At 38.7% G+C, this 23,672-nt stretch overlaps 2 protein-coding genes across 5 annotated transcripts in view; both read right to left on the reverse strand.

Moving 5' to 3' along the window:
- The window catches only part of SMIM18 (small integral membrane protein 18), a 577,762-nt gene that overhangs the window by 148,660 nt on the left and 405,430 nt on the right, over positions 1-23,672 (reverse strand). The gene's annotated exons all lie outside the window — the stretch shown is intronic.
- RBPMS (RNA binding protein, mRNA processing factor) overlaps positions 1-23,672 on the reverse strand; it is a 188,256-nt gene that overhangs the window by 72,424 nt on the left and 92,160 nt on the right. For all 4 annotated transcript variants that reach the window (XM_050802552.1, XM_050802551.1, XM_050802553.1 and 1 more), the window contains exons 3-4: positions 23,157-23,195; positions 21,590-21,652 (exon numbers count right to left, since the gene is read on the reverse strand). In XM_050802552.1, coding sequence (XP_050658509.1) covers positions 21,590-21,652; positions 23,157-23,195 — 102 coding nt within the window. The remainder of the gene's footprint in view (positions 1-21,589; positions 21,653-23,156; positions 23,196-23,672) is intronic.

Below are 23,672 nucleotides of genomic sequence, written 5' to 3' on the forward strand. Positions count from 1 at the left end.
ATTAGAGCAGCCCTGGGAAGAGTAGCTGGGATGAGATGGCTACTGCCTTCTAAGTCTTCTTCTTTGGGAAGGGTACTCAGGGGCCAGTGTCTGTGTTCTGCGCCCTTATTCCCCTGACCACAAACCTGTTTTCTCTTATAAAGATTTCAACCTTGAGCCTATATAGAGACACAGAAAATGATGTTGACCAAAGCTGAGTCACCGTAACAGCCTCTCACTAGAACAAAAGTCTCCAAATTCCTGTCACTGAGGTCTTCAGAGCACCCTCATGCCTGACAGAGTCTTGGCTATCTGGTACAATAAACAGAGTACTTCAATTCTGTTAGCTTCAGGCTCCCGGTGTTGTTACAAATGGTTCTACACTAAAGTTAGTCCATCAGTCCTTGACAACGAGTTTCAGGGACAATGGAATGACTCATTTAGGAAAAAAAAAAAAGCTCTGCTTTACAAACAAAGCAGAGCTATATATACATATTGAGAAAGATGTCCATGGCTAGATTAGGCTGGGAAAAAAAAAAAAAAAAAGATACTCAACAATGTTTAGTAGTATGGAGGTAGAGGAGTCTGTATATACACGCGCATGTATACTTCTCTATCTGTGTAAGTCCAGAAAGGTTTAGAATGAGACAACCAACCGGTTAATAGCAGTCCACTTGGTGGCAGGGGTGAGAGAGGGCACAGACTTTTGTACAATTTTCCATCATGTGAAATTTTTACAAATATGTATGATTTATAAAATCCAATACAGAGTTTAAAAACAAAAGGAGAAAGGTGCAATAAGGGATTTCCTACTGGGACACAGCATTCAACCAGCTATGTTTTTAAAACTAGTTACTTTTTTAAAAAAACTTTATTCTGAAATAATTGCAGACTTACAGAAAAATTGCAGACATAGTATAATTCCTACATACCCTTTACCCAGATTTCTTAGATGTTAGCATTTCACATTTATCAAACACACATACCATGTTTCCCCTGAACTGATTAAAAGTAAGTAGCAAGCATGATATCCTTTTACCCTTTACTTCAGTCTGATTTCCTAAAAACAAGAACATCCCTTTGTTTCCCTGATCCAAGATCTAATCCAGAATCACACACAGCACTTAGTTGTCATCACTTTAGTCTTCTGGAAGAGCTCTTCAGTCCTTACCTTTCATGAGCTTGATATTTTTGAAAACTACAAGCTACTTATTTTGTAGAGTGGCCCTCGATTTGGGTTTATCTAATTTTTTTTTTTTTTTTGGTTTAGATTCAGGTTACGCATTTTTTGGCGGAAGATCACAGATGTGTGTCCTGCACAGTGCATAACATCAAGAGGCACATGATGTCACTTCTGTCCCATTACAAGTGATATTAGCTTTGATCATTTGCCAAGTTTCTCTATTGTAAAGATGCTATGTTTTCCCCTTTTAACTAGTTTCTTATAGACAGGTATTTCCAGACTATATAAATACGTTGTTTGTCAAAAAATCTACTAATTTTAACATCTATTAATAATTATTACCTGAAGCATTTGTTACTATTGTAGTTGCCAGATGGTGCTTTAGTAATCTCATTGCTCCTCCCCACTGCCACCAGACGGAGACTTGCTCTGTCACTCAGGCTAGAGTGCAGTGGCATGATCTCGGCTTACTGCAACCTCCACCTCCTGGGTTTAAGCAATTCTCCTGCCTCAGCCTCCCCAGTAGCTGGGATTGCCTTCATTGCTCCTTTTATAAACAGTGTATCAACTTTCTACTCCATGGAAAAGCTCTCCCTTCTGCCCTGTTAATTAATTACTTACATCAGTAATGACTTACAGACTTATATTTAGCTCTATGCTTTATAATTCATTACTATCATTATTTATTTTGCTGTTCCAAGTGTCCCAGTTGTGTACACACACATGCTCTCACATTCAGATCTACTTCTCTGCATCATATCTATTTAAAACATTTTTAATTTTCATTTTAATAAAAATATTTTAATATATTTAAAATATATTTAGATGTATTAAAGTTCATACTGATAGCTCCAATTCCAATCTAATACCATTTGGTTAATTCTATCCCTCTCCTTTGCATGTGTAACTCCTCTAACAGCGAGAATCCTAGCTCTCATTATCTACTATACATTTATTTATTTGCTCAATACAAAAACGCACATTAGTTTCAAAATTGCTAACCGATACCACTATAAAAAGTCTATTAACTAAAACTTATATTTACAGTTTTTTGTCTTTAGTCTAAATGTGTGTTGCCAATATGTGTATTATTTGGATTATCTGTGGGTTAGTTTCCCCATGCCCCCCTACCTTCAGTGCGGTTGTGTTATTCATCTGTAATACAGTTAGATTCATTTGTTTCTGTTTGTCTTCAATTTGGAGTCTCTCCCCATCCTTGTTGCCTCTACTTTGCCTATGCATTCACAACAAGTAAAAACTATTCTACCATTTCAAAAGTGAAAGCTGATTCATTGACCCATTCATCTTTCTGCTAACTCACTTATGAATAAGTATTATAAGTGTTGACTAAAAGCTGAGGATCTAGAATTCTAACTCCCCTCCCCACCTTATTTGACTTTCTGAGATACTGAACCTCTCCAAGGAAGCTTCTAAACAATCAAAGACTCTACCTCCTCTGGGATACAGCCACAAGTCACTTCTTTAGGAGCTTCCTATCAGATTCTGCTAGAGCTTCCTACACTCCCATTCTGACCTGTTGATCCAGTAGATGTGAGGCATATGTACTGATCTAGATGAAACTGCCTTTTACTATAGGATACAAACAGTAAGGTAGTAATAATATACGATCCCATCTAGTAAGGTGAAAGACTTCTTCAATTGATTCTAACAACCTTTATACTGCCCCTTTCCCCATGGCCGACTCCAAAGGAAAACCCACAGCCAATGAAACTCAAAGCCAAATTTGCTACTATCCCTCTCTGACCTTGTGGCCAGGTGCGGTGGCTCCTGCCTGTAATCCCAGCACTCTGGGAGGCCGAGGCGGGCGGATCACAAGGTCAGGAGATCGAGACCATCCTGGCTAACATGGTGAAACCTCATCTCTACTAAAAACACAAAAAATTATCCAGGCGTGGTGGCAGGCGCCTGTAGTCCCAGCTACTCGAGAGGCTGAGGCAGGACAACAGCGTGAACCCAGGAGGCGGAGCTTGCAGTGAGCCGAGATCGCGCCACTGCAATGAGCCGAGATCGCGCCACTGCACTCCAGCCTGGGCAACAGAGCAAGACTCCATCTCAAACAAAACAAACAAACAAAAAACAACAAAAAACATTTTCTAGAGAGAGCTAAGAATAAAAGTCTTCTACCGTTTCATTTTTTTTGAGACAGAGTCACTCTGTCACCCGGGCTGGAGTGCAGTGGCCTGATTTTGGGTCACTGCAACCTCTGCCTCTTGGGTTCAAGCGATTCTCATGCCTCAGCCTCCCGAGTAGCTGGGATTATAGGTGTGCATCACCATGCCTGGCTAAATTTCTAGTAGAGATGGGATTTCGCCGTGTTGGTCAGGCTGGTCTCGAACTCCTGACCTCAAGTGATCTGCCCGCCTCAGCCTCCCAAAGTGTTGCGATTACAGGCATGAGCCACAATAGAAGCCTTCTAACTATTTTCAAAGAGCATTTTGGTCACAAGAAAAGGAAATATCCTAGGGACCACAAATGTTTCAACAGGAGAAAAGGAAATGAAGCAGAAATAATTGACTTTTTTGCCTTTTTAGAAGTTAAAAACATAAGTTAGGAATATAAACTGTTTCTTAAAATTGATAGCCATGTCATTTCCATCAGAAACTAGGAAGTAAATACATACTTTAGAGAGATTCTGAGCTCTCAAATATTGGTCCAAGATTAAAATATATTTACAGTTTTTGAGTATTGTCAGCTTTCTCTGCCACAGGCATCATAAAACATTCGGTTATATTAGGAACAGAAACTAGGCAAGGTATATTCGAAAGTCTCCCCAGGAGTCTGTGAAAACAATTGTTACACTCAGTTGGAGCCTGAAATGACTCCATGAGATGCCACAGACAAACCCGCATCTGGGTAATCTATTACAGTGGAGAGCATAGGACTCACTGAGAGACAACAGTGTGAAGGTGAGTTAAAAATGAAACAGCAGAATTTTTCTACCATTTATTAATATATCACTATGTTATAAGTGAAAACTTGTGACACTCAAACATTTTTAAAATACCAAACTATGAGTGAAGATCACAGGAATGGGAAGCTGGTAGAGAACTGGGTCAGGTTCTCTGACGGTAAGTAATACAGGTTTGTCTACATAAATCATGCAATTCATAATTAGTACTGAACTTTTGGGGTCATCAAACCTAGTTCTCAGCCATGGTTAGTACTCCTCATTGCCCTTTCCCCCTACTCCTTAGGGGTATTTAGAAATGTACGAGGGTGGCCGGGCATGATGGCTCATGCCTGTAATCCCAGCACTTTGGGAGGCCAAGGCAGGCGAATCACGAGGTCAGGAAATCGAGACCATCCTAGCTAACATGGTGAAACCCCATCTCTACTAAAAATACAAAAAATTAGCTGGGTGTGGTGACGGGCGTCTATAGTCCCAGCTACTTGGGAGGCTGAGGCAGGAGAATGGCGTGAATCCGGGAGGTGGAGCTTGCAGTGAGCCGAGATCGTGCAACTGCACTCCAGCCTGGGTGACAGAGCGAGACAGACAAGAAAGAAAGAAAGAGAAGGAAGAGAAGGAAGAGAAGGAAGGAAGGAAGGAAGAGAAGGAAGAGAAGGAAGAGAAGGAAGAGAAGGAAGGAAGGAAGGAAGGAAGGGAGGGAGGGAGGGAGGGAGGGAGGGAAGGAAGGAGAAAGAAAGAAAAGAAAGAAACAAAAGAAAAGAAAGAAAAGAAAGAGAAAGAAAAGAAAGAAAGAAAAGAAAGAAAAAGAAAGAAAAGAAAGAGAAATGTGCAAAGGTATCTGAAGGCTGTTACATGACTGAATACCATACACGCATTCATTAGGCAGGAAGATAAAGTCCTAAAAGGAGCAGAATAGTCCCACACAATGTTAGAATTCTCATCCAAAATGCCAATAGGCTTCCCAACACAGATGAAAAAAGATTCAGAAAACTAAATTAATGTGCCTAAATTCCCAGCTAACTACCGGTAGAATCCATATCACAATCCAATTTTTAAATTCCCAATAGAGCATGTGTGTGTGAGGACATTACAGTTCTGCAAAGATTTTTATTTTATAAAGACGACATTGTTTTCAGATAATAACTGAGGCTGTTGTTCAGTTTGCATTGTGATGAAACTTAGGTAGATATGGATTCCAACAGAGAATGAACAAGTGAGGGAAAGAATCCGTCAGATGTAAACCGTATTTCATACTTTTCCTAAATAAGGGCATTGCTTGCAAAGACATCAGGACTGTTAATACAACAGCCTGTGCTGCTGGGTTATTGCCCAATGAGAAACTGTATCACACCAATTATGCCTCATTCTTTTTCTTAATCCAACTACCTCCCAGTGCTTGCCCTGGCTTTACCTTAGAATAATCTGATTTAATACTCCTTTTTCCCCTTGCCTAAATCAGTCATTTGAAAGCATGTTTCCCTTTCCATTGGTAAAACAGCCATATTGCACTTGGAGAAAGAGACCCCTTTCCCAAGGCTTCCTGTCGTACACGTGGCCATGAGCCTTTAGAGGTGATGCTGGGCCATGAGTCTGGGTACAGGTTCCTCACTTGATTGCCTAATTGAACAGTCTTCCAGGAAGTGTTAGGTTACCACATATCTTGAAGCCAGTTTTGATTTTTAACCCCTTGAATTAAAAAAAAATCTTCATAATTGTTTCTAAACCAGATGTTCCATAAAACGCAATAAAATTTTATCCTCTTTTGAAGGTTTTAGTTACAGAAAAGAATATGTTTCCATGTCTAGTCTAGAATGTTTCCACAGGTTTATCTTTATGTTTCCACAGATTTCAAGCCTGTGTAATTTCTCCTCTCATAATATCTATAACAAGCCAAGTGTTATAAAAGAATAATATTGGCCATGATAGAAAAGACTAATCTCATCCTCATTAACCAGAGGGATTTCCTAGTGACTAGGCCACTTCTTAAAATACAATTACATTTGGCTTCACTTTTATTCCTGTGAATAAACTGTGGCACTCAAACTCACACCCTCCCACCACTAAGCCAAATTCCTATGGTGAAAACAATACATTGTTTAAGGTATGAAGTATCTGCTCCAATAACAAAATGGGGAAAACCTCATGTCTGCTCCCGAAACCTAGAAGGATTAGAAAAGCAACCAGAAGATGGTCTTAGTTAATCAATCCCCTTCTACAACTGGCAAAGGTATCAAGAAAACTAGTTGTCTAGGAGTACCATCAGCTATAGTTAATTATAGTCACAATTATAAAAGAGAATCCCAACTCAGGGTCACAATCAATTTTGTGTAACCTCGCCATGAACAAGAGGCTTACACTCTGAGAATCAGGGGTGTGGACTTCAGACTCTGACTTCCTAGATTCAGATACGACTTCACTATTGACCTTGGATATACTGTTTAACCTTTCTGTGTCTCAGTTTCCTCTGCTGTAAACTGGGGATGAATATAGTCCATATTTCATAGCATTCATTGTAAAGATTAAATGAGATCTTGTAAATGACCAGATTAATGCCTGACATTTGATAAACACTAATCCCTATGGCCCAGTGCTTATCAGCTATGGAGCTCCTCTTCCAAATATGAACCAATAGGGATTCTTCTCCTTCGGCCTTTTTGGAGAGGTTCTTCTATTACTTAGAAAGAGAAAAAGAGGAGATTCATACTCTGCTCTGAGACTGCCCCAACTGGGAGAAAGCAGCAGGACACCTGAGCTGCTATCCAGTCTGATGCTGTGTAGTTTCCTTTATTCCCCATGTTTCCCCCACAGGGAGCTGATGTGTGTCCTGCTTCTCCTGCCCCGTGTCTGTTGGTTTACACAGTCTGAGTAGGTCTTAGGGGCCTGGCTGGTAATTGGAGAGAACTGGATTCCCTTTGTAGGAGGAACTAGGCAGATATACTTCGAAGGTATCTAGAATCTCCATCTGACTTGACTATCCACCCCGGTTCAATTAATTTCTTTTCTACAACACACACTTACTTTTTGTGTTAGCCAACCATCCCTATGTACATAACCATGCCCTAGGAGAATCTGCTTTGTATAGGATGACTATAAAGTCATGACAGGGCCTTTGAAGAAGCTATAAACGTAATCTTTAACATGTCAAGAGAATCAGAGTCAAGCAGAGTTTATTTTCCAAAGGGTTGAGAGGGCATGATTGTTTGAACTTTTGCCACTATGTTCTCAAACCATTCTGAAAAGGATGATTGAAGACCTGAGCCCTGACAATGATAGGAAGGGGCTGTTTCTAAGCCAAACACGGTCAGTTACCCATTAAAGCAATATTTTACCGTGACACTTTGCAATAGATATTATTACATGGAAAGAAACATAGGCCAGAGTGCAGATGGTACTCTTACTCAGGAATCCTGATGCTCACATTTTTACACCGAGGACTCTGAAGGTGAACAGAAGGTAAAGCAGCAGGTCAACTGCTCTGGTCGGCACAAAAACATCCCTTAGAATCCTTAATGCACAAACACCAAACATGGCTGGTGCTGCCAGCAGTCCCTTTCATTGCAGAGTCCTTACTGCCTCCTCCTCTCCTGTCTCACTGTTAGGACAATGAAAAAACCCATTGGCACACATTCTTTCCCCTTTGCATCAATGTATTTTACTCCTGCTACCTGCTAAATGAAGGCACTCAAAAATGAAAGCTTCAAGGAAGCAGATCCTAGGCAATAGCTCTCAATTCAGTTAAATTTTCAACTCTGATAGAGGATTTGGGGAAAACCTAGAAACAAACTTTTAATGGTCCATATCGGCTTAATGTTGGCCCAAGACATTCCAGTCTGATGTCTGTCACTGTGAAGTGACACCAAAGAAACTTGAGAATTTTGATGGCCAACTTCACTGACTTGGGAAATCAATAGTGGGTCTGCCTCAACAAAGCACTTCCCTGTATTTCACTAAAGCCTTATGGGTGCCACATCAAAAATTTCAGAAATGTGGCATAGAAATCATGCCCTGTCAATGTGAACATGTAAATGATTTCCGGATTACGTGATTCATCTCTGTAAAGCTCAGATCATAGGCTTAAATCTGTGAATTTGGCACCAAAAAGAAAAAAAGAAAACAACAATAAAACAGACAAAAGAAATCACAACCTTATTCTTAAAGAAGCCAGTCTATATTACTGAAACAGGCCAGTCTAGAAAATACACACCCAGTTACAGAGTGCAGCCAATGAAAAAGTAGGGGGGTTTATGTGCAAATTCATTATCAATTACAGCTTTAAAAATAGCTTGTATCTCTTTTCCTAGTGACAGCAAATTGAGAGAATCACTTTCATTCATAAGGGCCACATATGTGCCTACACAGCTTCTGCCAGTACAAAACCCAGGATTAAACTGGGAAGGGATGGGTTTTGAAATACTTACTAATTTCGTATCCAATTAGTAGATGACGATATAGATCCTTTAAAGATAAAAGCGGTATTTTTTTTTTAGTCAAAGGGTTACTGGTGTTGACAAGTGTGGTGTCAGCTCTTTAAAGAAAGGACTAATTATACATAATTGCACATTAATCTTCTAATTTATTGAAAAGAAGATCAACCTACTTTTGCATCTAATACATATTATGCACATATCAGGCAAAATGAGACAATGGATGCATGCATGTGTGAAAGTGCTTTATGCACTCAAAGATAAGCTGAATGATTAACACTGTGTAACATAAAAAGTCTCAGAGAATTATTTTAAAAAACAAGCGTGTCGGCTGGGCATGGTGGCTCACACCTGTAATGCCAGCACTTTGAGAGGGGCAGGTGCATCACTTGAGGTCAGGAGTTAGAGACCAGCCTGACAAACATGGTGAAACCCCATCTCTACTAAAAATACAAAACTTAGCCAGACATGGTGCTGCATGCCTGTAATCCCAGCTACTCAGGAGGCTGAGGCAGAAGAATTGCTTGAACCATGGAGGTAGAGGTTGCAGTGAGCCAAGATTGTGCCATTGCACTCCAGCCTGGGCAACAAGAGCGAAACTCTGTCGGGGGTGGGGTGGGGTGGGGTTGTCTGTGTCTACATAGAAAAGCACATGAAAAGTAAGTCCCACTTGTGAGGTAGGCAGACTAAGAGAATGCATTTAATGTGCTCTTCTTTTAGCTTCACCTTAAGTGCTTGTTAGGTCATTTGAGGACCTATCTTAACTTTCTGTATATGTTTAAGGATCATTCTGCAAAGTTTACTTTGACCTTTTATTAGTGGCTGGTGCAGAAGAAAAAAAAAGAGGTAGGAGGAGGAGAGAAAGCAGTACTGACATAAACAAACTCTACAATTGGAAAAAAAAAAAAAAAAACACAGTTGCCTAAACTTTCCAAAACCATTTTGAGAAGGTTTCTATTTAAAGATCAGACATAGACCACACTAGGCCTCCAAGTATATTTTCACAATCCCGTTTCTGCTCTCCATTATTTTAGTAATGAACCCCCCAGCCCCCAAGAGGATCCAGTGAAGCCTCCCACCCTGTGTGTGCCCAACCAAGTTTAGGTAACGTTAATGAAGTTAAACACCAAGAGCAAGTAGAAAACGTGCATTTTCTTGTTTTCTTCCCCCTCCCCCAAAGATAATCACTATCTCGATCTAGTTACTAATTTTCAAACTGTACAACTTGACAATAACAAATTTTTAGAAAGAAAAAGCTGTATTACATTTAAAAAATACAAATAATTTTATAAGTCAATGGTTTTATATCCTTAATTTCACTAAGGATAAAAATGAGCCATTTATACCAATATATTATTTACTGGTCCTCAACATCATTTACTAATACCATTTACTAAATTAATCAGTAGGGGTTGGGGGAGATGTCGCTGACGAATTTCATAAGAATACAGAAATAAGGAAAGCAGGTAAATTTGCTCCTTAACCCTATTGTTAAAACACCTCTAACACACACCATCAAATGGCTTGCAAGCTCCTTCTAACCAAGAACTTGGGGCTGAAGGGACAAGTTAATTGAAAAGAATGTAAACAGTCAAGTCCAAACTTAGGAAGTTCACTGCAAAGTACTTCCTGTGCTGCACAGGGAGCCAAAACAAAGTGAGGCAAAACCTATCTCGCCTCTAAACAACTGAAATCAGTGTTCTTCCTCTAATGAATCCTTGCAATTAGATTACTAGTGATCTAACCAAACTGAGGCTGACTTTCTCCCTTTCTGCAAAAAGGCTTATCTATACAATAAACTCTAAGTCAGTTGGGAGGCCAAGGTGGCCGCATCATGAGGTCAGGAGTTGGAGACCAGCTGACCAACATGGTGAAACGCTGTCGCTACTAAAAATACAAAAATTAGCACTGCGTGGTGGCGCACGCCTGTAACCCCAGCTACTCAGGAGGCTGAGGCAGGAGAATCGCTTGAACGCTGGAGGCGGAGGTTGCAGTGAGCCAAGATTGCACCACTGCACTCCAGCCTGGGTAACAGAGCAAGGCTCCGTCTCAGGGAAAAAAAGAAAAACCCTTTAAGTCAGGAATCTCACTGGCTGCTAAAGAAACATCATAATCAAAGGATTTTGGGTCTTTGAAACAGAGATTCAATTAGAATTTGAAATAGAGAAAGATGTGCACAATTAAGATAGAATAAAATGGAGATGAGGATGTGTTTGTTTGGCTTACAATATTTCATTGGCTTAAGAATATTAAGGATAACGTTGCAACTGTGTTTCCCTGATGAGCTCCAAGAAAGGAAGGATGAATAATTTTGCCATTAACTGTAAGTCAATGTTTAGAAATACTCTGAATACACTGGAATTTGGGGTTCCACCAAAATTATTTTAAAAACCAGTATACGGAAAAAGAGACTTTAGCCAGGCATGGTGGCTCACGCCTGTAATCCCAGCACTGTAAGAGGCCGAGGCAGGCAGATCACGAGGTCAGGAGTTCAAGACCAGCCTGACCAACACGGTGAGACCTCATCTCTACTAAAAACTCAAAAATTAGCCGGGTGTGGCAGTGCGCTCCTGTAGTCCCAGCTACTCAGGAGGCTGAGGCAGATGAATAGCCTGAACCCGGGAGGCAGAGGTTGCAGTGAACTGAGATCACACCACTGCACTCCTGTCTGGGTGACAGAGTGAGACTCCGTCTCAGAAAAAAGAGAAGAGAAGAGAGAAGAGAGGAGACAGGAGAAGAGAGAAAAGAAAAGAGAAAAGCGAAAAGAAAAAGGAAAAGGAAAAGAGAAAAAGAAACTTTAGGAATAAAAAAGTCCTTTGTGAAGGTTGTCATTATCATTAATTATCAGCATTTTTACCATTATTGAATGCCAATGGCTTTAAAAATACCCATCTTGGTCAGGCGCAATGGCTCACAGCTGTAATCCCAACACTTTGCAAAGCTGAGCTGAGAGATCACTTGAGGCCAGGAGTTTGAGACCAGCCTGGGCAACACAGAGAGACACCACTTCTCCAAAACATAAAAAAATTAGCCAGGCCTAGTGGCATGTGGCTGTGGTTCTAGCTATTCGGGAGGCTGAGGTTGGAGGGGCACTTAAGGCTGGGAGGTTGAGGCTGTAGTGAGTCATGATCGCACCACTGCACTCCAGCCTGGGCAACAGGACAAGACCCTGTCTTAACAACAAAAAATCAAAAACCAACGAAAACACCCACCATCTCATTTAATTTGATCCTCTTACCCTTTGAGGTGGCCACGATCAACAGCATAGGAAGGAAAATCAAGGCTTGAAGAAGAGCCCCCAAATCAGTAAAGTGACAGGGCCTGGATATAAATCAGGTCAGCTGGATTCAGATACCCTCATGACTGGTTATCAAGAAGACATACTTCCATTGTTCTCTTCTTAGCTTCAATTAACAAATTTAGTGCCTTTTTACAGTACAAACTCACTAACACTTGATGTTATGCAGAAATACATAAAATCACCCTACCATCAAATACACACTATGTTTTTAATGTCAGTGTATTAAAATTTTTAAGAATAGTTTCAAGCGTGTTTTCAGAATTTGGTAAACACCTCTACAGATAAATCAAGGGGACAGGGTGAAATTTTGTTAAAATCAACATCTTCCTGCTAGAGTTACCTAGGGTCATCCCTAAGCCTAAAAGCCTTTCCTCCATTCATTTTGTCACTCATTTATAGAGCATTCTAAGATGTGTGAAGAGTCAGATTCTGTTTCACACCTGGTTGTTTGCCTTTTCCACAGAGGTGTATCTATGACCTGTAATCTTAAATAACCGTTTCTGCCTTATATTCAACGTTCTTTTATTTAGACATTATTACATCTGACTTCTAAGTGAATACCTAAATTCTGTGACACATTATACAGAAATTACTTTGGATGGATTGTATTTTTATTTTTATTTTTGACAGTACACATAGAAATAATGCTTTTATAGTTCACGTTTTTGTTCCTTTGTTATAAAGTAATGTGATGTGAATTCCTTTTCCATCTAAACTTATTTTCATGTCCTAGGTTTACAAATTTAACTCTTTAAGTACTCTGTGTATTTATTCATTCATTTACATATGACTGATGTCTTGTGTAAGGCAAATAAAGGAGAAAACAGATTTAAAAATTCAAAATATAAGAGAACTGTTGGTCATAAGTTTATAGTAGAAATTTTCTACCCCACTGCTTTTCTGGGGAAATTATTTTGAACTTCTGATTAAAAACAATAATCCTAAAAATTAACTTGCTACACAATGGCCAGGAAAAAAAAACATATCCTTTTATGCAATGACCAGGTTACTCAAAGCATCACTTAGTTTTTCAAAATGTTATCTACTGAAACTTAACACTAGATTTTTAGAAGAGAAATTTTAGTCTTGAAAATATACTTCATGGTGTATTTTTCTATAAATATTAGTTTTGTTAACAGATTTTATTATCTTTTAGATTCTAGATTAGTCTAATCATGTTCACTAAAATTTGGTTTTATTTATTTCTCCTAGTTTCATATTTATTATGTATTATATAATTTTTCACATTCTATAAACATTTACTCTATTTCTTCTCCCTCACTTATTTTACATATAAAAAATTTTGACTATTTGTAATTTTCATTAAAAATTTTTTAATGCATCCATGTAATTATTAAATGTCTATAAACAGCAAAAAAAAAGGCTGCATTTAATTATAAAGAAAGAAAATACCTCATATTGTATACACTTGAAACAGTACAATAATTAACCAGTATCTATCAAAACACCTTATTCGATCTTTGAGATGGTTAAGTCCTACCTGGCTCCCCAAGGTTTTTTTTTTTTTTTTTTTTTTGAGACAGAGTCTACTGTGTCCCCCGGGCTGGCGTGCAGTGGCGCGATCTCAGCTCACTGCAAGCTCCGCCTCCCGGATTCCTGCCATTCTCCTGCCTCAGCCTCCCAAGTAGCTGGGACTACAGGCGCCCGCCACCGCGCCCGGCTAATTTTTTGTATTTTTAGTAGAGACGGGGTTTCACCGTGGTCTCGATCTCCTGACCTTGTGATCCGCCCGCCTCGGCCTCCCAAAGTGCTGGGATTACAGGCGTGAGCCACCGCGCCCAGCCAGGTTTTAAAATGTTTTAATGCATTCCAGTTACAGAGTAAGACCAAGGGTTCTAGCTTTGCACAGAAGTTCAAATCCTTATGGATTATCAGGAGCATTAAGCCAGTGTGTGAAAGGGAACTCTGAAGACCCTAGTCATTGTGATGATGCGATCATTCACTAAAAGTAAAAGAGAACAAAGACGACAGTGATTTAAGCTGCCAAAATGTGCTGCCCTGCAGAACCATCAGTAATGTCAAGACAGTCAAGACATTAAGACTTCTTGGTTCTAAAACTGGCTTGGCATCTTAGCAGCCAAAACAAGATCTAGCAAAAGACTCACTCTGCACTTCATGTTCCAAAAACACTAACTATATTTTCTATTTACATTTACAATAGAGGCAAATTAGATCCACAACACTTTCTGAAATGTCTGAAAAAACATGGAGAAAGGGTGAGGTCAAATGGGGTATCATATTTAAAATGGCATGAGTTTTAAAATGATGTAAGTTTAAACAAATAGATCCTCAAAAAAGCCTTAAGGAAAATTCTGAAAGCTATTTCACACAGTAATGTAATTATCTGATGAAGTGTTCTACCTAGAGAAGAGCTGGGTGAAGTTGAGATTTCCACATATACTTGTCATTGGAATATACACTGGTTTACGTGTGAGAACGTGTGGTTCTTCCTCCCTATTTCCCCAGGGAAAGGATGCTACTAACATTTCTGATTACTTTTCTTTCTTTAAACTTCCTTGAGATTCTTTTTTTTTGAGACAGTCTTGCTCCATCGCTCAGGCTGGAGTGCAATGCCACAATCTCAGCTCACTGCAAGCTCCATCTCCTGGGTTCAAGCAATTCTCCTGCCTCAGCCTCCCAAGTAGGTGGGATAACAGGCACCCACCACGGTGCCGAGCTAATTTTTTGGTTTTTTCTTTTTGTATTTTTAGTAACGTCGGGGTTTCACCACATTGGCCAGCCTAGTAAAGAGTAGGAGCACTGGATACAGACCTGGGGTGAATCCTGCTTAATTAATTAATTTAATTAATTTTTTTTTTTTTGAGATGGAGTCTCGCTCTGTCACCCAGACTGGAATGCAGTGGTGTGATCTTGGCTCACTGCAACCTCCGCCTCCCAGATTCAAGTGATTCTCGTGCCTCAGCCTCCGGAGTAGCTGGAATTACAGGCTACCACCATGCCTGGCTAAATTTTGTATTTTCAGTAGAGACAGGGTTTCACCATGTTGGACCTGGCTGGTCTGGAATGCCTGACCTCAGGTGATCCGCCCACCTCGGCCTCCCAAAGTACTGGGATTATAGTCATGAGCTACTGTGCCTGGCAAGGTTCTTTCACTAGTGTTTAATTTTCTAGTTTCCTAAGTAAATGCTTCATAAATTCAAATAATCAACTTACTCTTCTTCAGGAAAAAATTGAAGACTACTTAAATAAATGCATCTTCATTTGTTTTTAACTTTTAACTTACGTGCTATTATAATCGTAGGGAGGTTTTATAACATCCAAAAATTGCAGGGCCACCATGAAGAGAACAGAGCCAGAACAAAGAAAATCTGAGCAGATTCTAGAACTAAATAATCACTCAGTGGGCACCTGTTAACTAGTGCTTTCTTTCTGAATTGTACATGGGTTAGGAGTCACCTTTGGTGGTATGCCTTTCATGGTGAGTCAATTTCAAATTTCTTTGCGGGGAGTTCACTGGATACGGCTGTTTGTCAAGCTCCAAAGTGCATGCACATAGCTGAGAAAAACAACAAAAGGGCCCAATGGCCCCACATCACAGCAGCTTTATACTGGCACAAGCCTAGTTCCCAACCCTGTGACGTCAAATGGCTGCCTTAAAAGTCTGCAAGTCAAGAGTTAAGCAGTTATAAACAGATTTAACAGATAAACACTAGATCAGGCCCATGATCTCATCTGGCAATCCTGCATATTTCCCATCTAAAAGTCCCAGCTGGGATCTTACTAATTGGGCCTCTTTAACCCACTTTCAGCAATATGCTAAATGAAACTTAAGGAGAAAATTTCAAAACTGATAAGAAACATATTGATATAGTGTCTAGTGGGGGCCAGCGGAGTTGAGCTAGGCCATCTGGACGCTTATATTTGTAAAAAGTTTTGTTTGGTGGAAATAATTCACCTAACTCACAAGCTGTACAAATATTAAGATCAAAAGTCCTAACTTGCACAGGCTGTCAGGAAAACCTGTAACACAGGAAACAGAGACTGTCTAACCAAGCTGAAATGTTTGTGTAGCCAGTGCAGGTCTTAACTGCTCTGGTATCCCCTCCATACTTAACGGTCTGTCCCAGTACTTCTGGCCAAGAAAATATATTCATGGTATAGGTTTACTTACAGAGCATTTGCAAATGCTTTTGCTTGTTTTCCCTTTACCATTTCGAAGTAAATAATACCTCCACCTCACAAATGAGAAACCTGGTATAGAACTAATGAATTAATTATATCTACTTATAAAGAACCTTGGTAGCTGGAAAGCTCAAACTATTTAATATAACGAATTATGTACAAGACGGTAATCACTGTGATATTTATAAATAACTGTAGTGTTTATTTGAATGCCAGGAATTTATGGAAATGAAAAAAGGGCTAAGTTTTCCTGATCATATCAGCTGTTTTTTCAACATCTGACACTATCAAGTCTTTTCTCAGCACATTTTCTTACAAATTATTAAAGTTTTCTAAAATTCTCTCTTAACTGCAAATACTATTGAATCAAATTTTTTCAACAGTCAAGAAATAATTTAATATTTTATATATTTTTAGTTTAGATACAATTTTTCCATTTATTATTAAGGTTTCTTTGCAATGGAAGTCTGAGTGGCAGCCATTTTACCTCTTTTAAACAAAACTGCTTTTCAACTCTTTATTCCAAAATCTATTTAGACCCTGACAAAATACCTTTCCTTCAAGTTCTGTCTCATTAAAAGAGTAATACAAGGGTTGAGTTTTTCCCGTTTCTGTTATTTATTAATAAGTAAAACAAAGGCAGTTCCATTACTTAGAACTGTCACAGAAATGTTACTTGTCCCTGCTAAAAGAAACATTTTAAGTCATGTGAAATTCCTACAGAAATCAAATCTACTATTAAAATCAGTCAAAAAGCATTTAGCAAGAATCCACGATTGCTTCATATCTACTAGAATGGTTATAATTTTAAAAACAGAAACAAGTTTTGAATGCAAAATGGTGCAACCACTATGGAAAACAATTACAAACCAAAGTAAATAAAAAGCTAACATAATGATCACCACATGACCCAGAAATTCTACTCCTAGGTATACCCAAAGGAATTTTAACAGATTCAGACACTTACACATCAATGTTCACTGTGGCCTTATTCGCAATAGTCAAAAGGTGGAAACAATCTAAGCATCCATCAACAAATGAATGGATAAACAAAATGTACATATCCATATAATACAATTTTATCCAGCTATAAAAAGGAATTCGATTCTGGTAAATGCCACAGCATGGATAAATCTCAAAAATGTTATGCTAAGAAGAAGAGCCAGAAGCAAAAAGAAAAATATTTCATTATTTAGAATAGGCAAATTCACAGAGAAAGCAAGCAGATTAGAGATTACCAGGGGCTGGGGAAAAGGGAGAATGGGGAGGTATTTACTGCATGAGGGCTATAGAGTTTCTGCTTGGGTTGATGAAAAAGTTTGAAAATAGTGGTAATGATTGCACAACATGGTGAACGTAAATAATGCCAAGAAAGCGTACATTTAAAAGTCATTAAAATAGCAACATTTTTAATGTATTTTACCATAATTTTAAAAAATAAGGTAATATACCAAAAGCCATTATATTTTTAAAATGGGTGAATCATATGCAAATTACATCTCAAGAGCTATCTGGAAGAAAAACAACACTGAACTTGGAGGTTCACTGATAATTAGAGATCACTTAGATTAATGAGCACAGTTTGAGAGTAAAGCTAATTACTACACTAGCCTAAGCAATTTTGGTTAGGAAGGCAATTTGTAGTGATGTACACAGACTTCTCTAGTTCTCACGTGACTTAATTCAGTCTAAGATAAAACCTAGCCCAATAACAACTATCCAAAATCAGGAAAGGAAGGATAACAAATGAATGGCACATATACTAAAGAGTTCACAACTTTTTAAAGTAATGGCCCATTTCCAGACACCAGTAAGACAAGACAACGCCAAAACAGGTCATTACAGAGATCTCTACATTAGCAGAGATCATGCGTAAGCCTGAATTGAAGGTTAACTACAAATCATTCTTATTTATAAAAACAAGATTCCTACTAGACAATAATGACAATTTGAAGTCCTCACAGTTGCTGGGAATAGCCAGATGGTTTACTCCCACATCTGTTGGGGATCTTCACCCTTCCACATGCTCTGCTTCCGTATTCCTTTTAAACATTTCCACAAGTCAGAATTTCTCCTACATCTAGCTAACTCCCTATAGTAGTGCATCTGATTTACCTTCCAAAATTATAAACAAGTCCTAAAAATAATTTGATACTTAAGATTTTCAGTGCCCCCTTCCTTTAGCTTGGAAATTCAAAACAGGTACAGAAATTACAAACTGAGTTAAAGACAAAGAATAGGTCAGATATTGTGCTGCCAGGTTAAAGAATGGATGGGGCTTTTAATGATATGGATTAATGAGACCAAAGATAACCCGAAAAGAAGTCTGGGTTTGAGTTATTCTTTGCCTAACGTGGGACTTTTTGCTATAGAAACAAAACGTGCTGTATTTAACTTTAGAAGGTTTGAGTAGTTCCCTGATAAAAAGTTCAGTTACAACTTAATTCAATCTGAGCATGTTTTTTCATACAATTATCAAAATGGCTGAAGCCCAGTCCAAAAACAGAAGAAAATAGATTTTAAAAATCAGTCATTTTGAGAAAAGACTAATCATTAATACTAACAACTGAACCAGACAGAAATCAAGACAGAAACAACAAAAAGAGAAAGTAAACATGGAGAAGTGGTTCGTAACAATTACACAGGGAAACTTACTGGATTCAGGCATATGTTTCTCAATAGTGGAATAAAACAAAACATTACAACATTGAATTCTCTCTCCAAAGGAAAATAAGAAAATGTTGTTAAGAGAACCCTGGACAGATGACATGAGAGGAGAAAACTTTTAATGGCTACAAGCATCATATGTTTTTAACTCGTCAATTAGAAAAGATGACCCTGAAAAGAGCCTAATATGTTGGGTCACAAAGAATATACCTATTGGGCTTCATGATTAAATACATGACCTTGAATGGGTCTGCTCCATGGTCACACACTGAACTTTACAGTGGACATTTGTCCTGGACATTGTGAATTAAACAGTCTTTAACTGCCACAAGGAAAAATGCAGCAACATCCCATGTACAAAGCAAGCAAAAAGATGTATAAAATGGACAAGGCTTAGATGCAGGAAGTTTACTTTTAGTTGCCTCCTAGTTGGAGCTCTAAACCTACACATGATAAGTGAATCATCCATCCCCTCCAAGTCTGTTTCCCTAACTATAACATCAGGAAGATTTCTAACACCTCTACTACTCTACATAGAAAAGTTCAAAATGTCAAGAGATCAGCCAGGAGCTCAGTAAATGCCTTACACTCTTACATAAGTCAGCTCTGGGCAGCAGTGGGATCATTATTCCACAGGTAAATATGGATTTTCCCTTAGGCCCACAGAACAGGACAAAATTAGACCTGTTTTATTTGGGGTTCTTCCCAAGTTATTAACACACAAGTAGCAAAGAGTATTAATGATTAAAGGAGAAGATACAGCTGAAGAAAGCCGTACTGCCAGTGAAAAAAAAAGAATGGAGAGCCTAGTGCAAGAATAACCTAAAACCAGACCTCAGGACCAGACAACAGTGATCTGTGGCCAGCTGGCACAGGGGCAAACAGGGTTAAACACCTCTATCATTATATTACAGTAGGTTCATTACCTGCTATTTGTAATGATAACCTTTGAGCACCAAGAAAAATTGAAATTATGTTCACTGTATTCAGTAGGGTGAGGAAACACAGTTTTTTGACTATTATCATTTAAACATTAAAAAAAAAAAAAAGCAAAAAAAACTTCAGGCTGGGTGTCGTGGCTCATGCTTGTAATCTCAACACTCTGGAAGGCCAAGGTGGGAGAATCTCTCTTAAGTCCAGGAGCTGGAGACCAGCCTGGGCAACACAGCAACACCCTGTCTGTCTTTATTCTTTAACAAACTAACAAACAAAACCCTTCGGTTATCTCTAAAAAACAAAAACACAACCTACCGCCTAAGGGAATGTTGCCTTGTCAGATGAGAGGTCACTATAAAAGCCTATTGTTCAGAAAATGAGTCAGTGACATCTTTATACACATAAGAGAAATACAGTAAAGCAATGAGAGCCAAGTCTGAAGCTTCAACTGCTTGTTACTTCCTTTTTAAGAACAATGAAAAGAACATGGTGAAAACTTCATCTAACATAACTTAGAGGACCCAGAATATTTCTGCATTTAGAAGGTACCCACCTGGTTAAAATAAAACACTGCTAAATTGAAATTGTGGTTCTACTTTTAAGTTTAAAGTATCATTATACTGAGAAAATTCTGGTTTTATGTATTTAATGCAAAAATCATAAAACAACTGTTACATCAAAACATTCAATTATATACTGTGCTTCGGTGTATACTACTGGTGCTCAATAAATAATTGGTTTATATTTTGTTCTATAGGAGAGGAACAGAGTGAGTAGGCAGTTATTCTGACCAGGTCATTTATCCAAATCCAGAAAAATTCTGGACTCTGGAATTTCTGGAATCCTAAGATGTTCCTACATGCTTTATATGAAAAACCAACAACAATTAAGGTGTTTCTTCTCAGCGTGTACACATTTTTGTTCCAAAGTCTAAAAACCTTTCAAGGTTGTGTATCAATGACACCATTATATGAAGTATGAAGACTTTTCCTTGGACCTCTAAGTCATCACCTATACCATGTCTCTCCAACAGCACTCTGCATGGTCTACTCGAAGGAGCAGCTGCCAGGGGTACCTGCAGGTACCACAGCAACACAAAGGCCAGACACAAGTTCCCAGAAGCCTCCAAAATGGTACCTGTATTACAACCAGTCAAGTGGCTGCTTGCCTTCTAGGAAGCACCCTAAACAGTGCTTCAATCAGCACTTGTTCACAGCCACTTAGGCCAACTGCCTAGAGCATGATGGAGCCAGCCTTCACTGAGACTCCTCGCCTGAGGATTCATCCTCAGCATCTGAAACTACATTCTGCTTCCTTTCACCTTCTCTAACTTAGTTCCCCTAAGTTGTTTAGTTTTTCAACATATTAAGGAGGAAAAATATTCACCAAAACAATACTGGTAAAAGTCTCAAAACACACAGCAACAACACCTACAAACCAAATAGAGATATATTTACTCAATTACAAATGACTGTAATTTATTCTATTACAACACACATCTTTTGGGAAAGCCTTATATGTAAATTTTTAATCAACCAGAATAAAGACTATGAGCAGTTTTTCTTTTTTTTAAATGCTGCATATCTAAAAGGAAAGCCTCATGACATAAAAAAAGCCAGGATTTCAATCTATTCTGAGCATAGTCATGTAGAGTATAATGATGAGCAAGCTAACATGTCAAATATCTCCTCTGGAAAAAACAAAGCAGCACTACACACCACCATGGGATGGGATGGGCTGGATTAAAATAAGACCCACATCATCAGATCTCAGATATTTTGAGCATTTCATTCAAAGCAATCAAAAAGCAGAGTGCTATTTAATAATCTGCACCTCTGATCGCAATTCTTGGAAAAAGCTCTTTAGAGGGCTAATTAAATCGATGAATCCCTCCCTCTTAGATTGTGCAGTCATATTCTTTCCACTTGATTTCCCGTCCAAAGAGATTCCATTACTTCCCACCACCTCATATGGAAACCCCCTACATTTACATCATTAGTACTTACATTCAAAGCATTCTTTGCAGCTTCTGCTTCTGAGCGACTGTCAAAACTGACAAAACCTACAGGCTGGGGAAAAAAAGAGAAATATGAAGAAAAAAAAATCAGACGATGTCTATTTTTCTAGGTCAAGGGTGACGTCAAACTGAAGAGCTAAGATAAAGAAATGACCACAGGCAATGGGCAGAAATAAGAAAGCCAAGTCCCGAAGAATCATGACTCAGTGGCTTAGCCAAATTTCTAACATGAATCAAAGGGATGGTGAGGGTAGTTCTTCAAGGGCACAGCTGGGGATTTAGAGAATCATAAAAAAATCTAGAAGTGGTTGAAAGGTGAACAGCAGTGAACAAGGGAATAGAGGAAAACTTGGGTTGGAGAGGCTCTACTTTCCTAAATCAAATTCACTGTACCTCAGTTTCTTCATCTTTTAAAATGGAAAGAGAACCGAATCACCTTTTGGTACACTGTAAGTGCAAGAATACAATGACACAATGATAAAACCCCTGAACTCTCACTGCATGACCAAAATTACAAAGTGAACATTCCTATCTCAAATCCTAAGGGATGCCTTAAAAAATCCTGTGCTGGTTGGACAGGGTGGCTCACGCCTGTAATCCCAGTACTCTGGAAGGCTGAGGTGGGCAGATCACGAGGTCAAGAGATCAAGACCATCCTGGCCAACATGGTGAAACCCCGTCTCTACTACAAACACAAAAACTAGCTGGGTGTGGTGGTGTGCACCTGTAATCCTGGCTACTTTGGAGGCTGAGGCAGGAGAATCGTTTGAACCCGGGAGGCAGAGGTTGCAGTGAGCCGAGATCGCGCCACTGCACTCCAGCCTGGCAACAGAGCGAGACTCTGTCTCAAAAACAAAAAAAAACAACAAAAAATCATCTTCCTAATTAGGCTGTTCAGAGTAAATACAGAAAGGCCATAATCCCTTTGGACTCCCTATCTTTCAGTAGAGAAGGTTGCCTCCAAGATCATTCTTCTCACGAGCCAGAGAGATGAATAGTGATTGGAGAGGTGTGTATGCCAAGTGTTTAGCTTTTAAAAAAAAAAAAAAAAAAAAAAAAAGTATACAGCTACAATCTCTAAGCTTGTATGAACTATCAGAATCACCGACTACCACTTCCATTTTGTACATTCTCTGCTCCATTCTGGACTCGGGACTCTGCCTTAGTTTAGGGGTTTGACAGACAGCATGATCCCTCACTATCTGATATTCACAGATTGTACACGTTTGTTTAACCTCATAAAAAGAAATGGGAAAGACTTGGGAATAAAAGTGAATTTAAATAATAAACCACTATTTTCATTGAACATACAAATCAATCTCAGTATACCACTGTGTTTATCTTTCTCTGGGACAGTCCCTGAAATTCCAGCTGATGATTATAGAATTATGAAGCATTTTCCTGTGCTAATTCCTAATACATCTCACTCTTTATTTTAAAGACAAGAAAACCCTCAAATTCTAACAGGAATAAAAAAAAAAAAGAATGTCAAGCCCCAGTAACATTACTGAAGAAAGTAAAAAAGTGATCTTTTTATGCCAGTTTAAAATTCTTACCTGTTTAGATGTGAGCTTTATAAGAGAACCCTCATAGCCCTGAAAATAAAAAAAAAACCAAGTTTAGCCAAGAGTAACTGTAGTAATACCATCTTGTTCATGTAAAAGTAAGTTCTTTGTTGATTACCTAACTCCTCTTACGAATGTCTCCTAAGTTATCTGGGAAAGCAAATTACACACACGCATGTGCACGTGCACACACACACACACCTGTTTGCATTCTTGGGGCCTTTAAAAAAATATCAATCTATGGATTCATCTGTGTGTGTTTCTCTTCCCTCTATTTTTTTTTTCATGAAATTACACAATGGTAGAAAAATGAGTGTCTCTGTTAATAGCAATCTTTTTGTTTTCTTGGTCTAGGTAAGAATAGGGATTTTACAGAACTAGGCAAGGAAAGAAGGTAAATTTAATACAACAGGAAGGTCAGAGCATGTATTGATTGGGTCATGTATCTGCTATAAAATAACAACAATAAAACATTAAGAATATAGTTGGGGCCTGGCATGGTGACTC

Source organism: Macaca thibetana, chromosome 8 (genome assembly GCF_024542745.1).
Source record: "Macaca thibetana thibetana isolate TM-01 chromosome 8, ASM2454274v1, whole genome shotgun sequence".
Lineage (NCBI taxonomy): Eukaryota > Metazoa > Chordata > Mammalia > Primates > Cercopithecidae > Macaca > Macaca thibetana.